Source organism: Orycteropus afer, unplaced genomic scaffold (genome assembly GCF_000298275.1).
Source record: "Orycteropus afer afer isolate SDZICR_OR568_19922 unplaced genomic scaffold, OryAfe1.0 scaffold00464, whole genome shotgun sequence".
In the NCBI taxonomy this organism is placed as follows: Eukaryota; Metazoa; Chordata; class Mammalia; order Tubulidentata; family Orycteropodidae; genus Orycteropus; species Orycteropus afer.
Genome location: NW_006922051.1, coordinates 178,401 through 179,896, shown reverse-complemented (window position 1 = coordinate 179,896; position 1,496 = coordinate 178,401). Strand labels below are relative to the sequence as shown.

Genomic DNA, 1,496 nt, shown 5'->3' with positions numbered 1-1,496 from the left:
GTGGGTAAGCAGGGACCTGGATCTGATTAGCTGGGAGGGGGAAAGCTGTGGTCCCAACCTTAGTCTCCTGCCTCACAGTCGCCCCAGGCTCTTCGAGGAGGAGGGACTGTACCAAAGAGGAGGGAGGCGATCTTATCACTGAGCACCCTGGTCTAGATTTTGAGCCACCGCCGCTGTCGCCAGGCTCCCACCCGGCCCACGCCCCAGGCTCCAGCAATGGGGCCCTCTACCAGTTCTGGCTTCTATGTGAGCCGCGCAGTAGCCGCGCTGCTGGCGGGGCTGGCCGCAGCACTTCTGCTGGTGCTGGCGGTGTTCGTCGCCCTATACGGCCACTGCAAGCGCGTTCCGCCGTCTGAGCTATGTGGTGGCGGGGTCGCTTGCGCCGCACCCTCTCCGCCTGACCAGCAGGAGGAGACGCAGTCGACCTCGCAGCCCGGCCCTGCGCGCGTACCGGCGGTGGCATCCACTCCACGCAGTTGGCGACCCCCCGGGCCCTGGGACCAGTTGCGCTTGCCGTCCTGGCTTGTGCCGCTGCACTACGAGCTGGAGTTGTGGCCTCGGCTGCGACCGGACGACCTCTCCGCGCGGTCGCTGAGATTCACCGGGCGCGTGAACATCACCGTGCGCTGCGCGGTGTCCACAACGCGGCTGATGCTGCACAGTCTCTTCTTGGACTGCGAGCGCGCAGAGGTGCGGGGTCCTCTGTCCCCGGCCACTGGGGACGCCACCTTTGGCCGCGTGGCTGTGGACGAGGTGTGGTTTGCTCTAGACACAGAATACATGGTGATGGAGCTCAGTGAGGCCCTGCAGCCCGGGAACCGCTACGAGGTTCAGCTCAGCTTCTCGGGCCAGGTGTACCAGGACACCAGGGAAGGGCTCTTCCTCAACGTCTATACCGACCAGGGCGAGCGCAGGTAAGGGCGAGCCCGACCCGAGGGCCACCAACGGCCCCAGCCTTCACGTCCCCACGTAGGCGAACAAAGTTCGTACAGTCTCCAGGTGCCTGTCTGCCTGCCTTTTCCAAAGGGCCCCTAGCTAATTCCTCGCGACGTTTTCTTCTAGAGCCAGGAGTGCAAGCGTCTCTCCCTTTCCTTCCAATTAGTGATCCTGGTCGGAATAAGTGCTCCAGGGCTTTGTTCCTTCTCTGGCCGGTGTTCAGCTACTTCTCTGCCCATCCATTTTGTTTCTATCTTTGCTCTTTTTGAAGTCACTGCTATTCCAGAAATTTGTCCTTTTCAGAAAACTCTGCCCTTTTCCCTCTAGCCCGAAATCCCTTCACTGCCATAGACATTTGTTGCTATTCAAAAGTTTGATCTGCGGACCAGCAGCAACTGTAACACCTAGGGACTTGTTAGAAACGCAGAATCTCGGGCTCCACCCCTGGACAGAGAGAATCAGAATCTGCATTTTAATGAGATTCTCGGGTGTTTCGTCGAAGTTGAAGAAGCGCCTGGCCAAATCACCCTCACTTTGCCTTCACACTCTCCCCGCTGCTC

General features: G+C 60.0%; 1 protein-coding gene across 1 annotated transcript in view; it reads left to right on the top strand.

Moving 5' to 3' along the window:
• The first annotated feature begins 216 nt into the window (after positions 1-216).
• The window catches only part of LVRN (laeverin), a 100,876-nt gene continuing 99,596 nt past the window's right edge, over positions 217-1,496 (top strand). The window contains exon 1 of the mRNA XM_007954527.1: positions 217-914. Within this exon, the coding sequence (XP_007952718.1) occupies positions 217-914 (698 nt within the window). The remainder of the gene's footprint in view (positions 915-1,496) is intronic.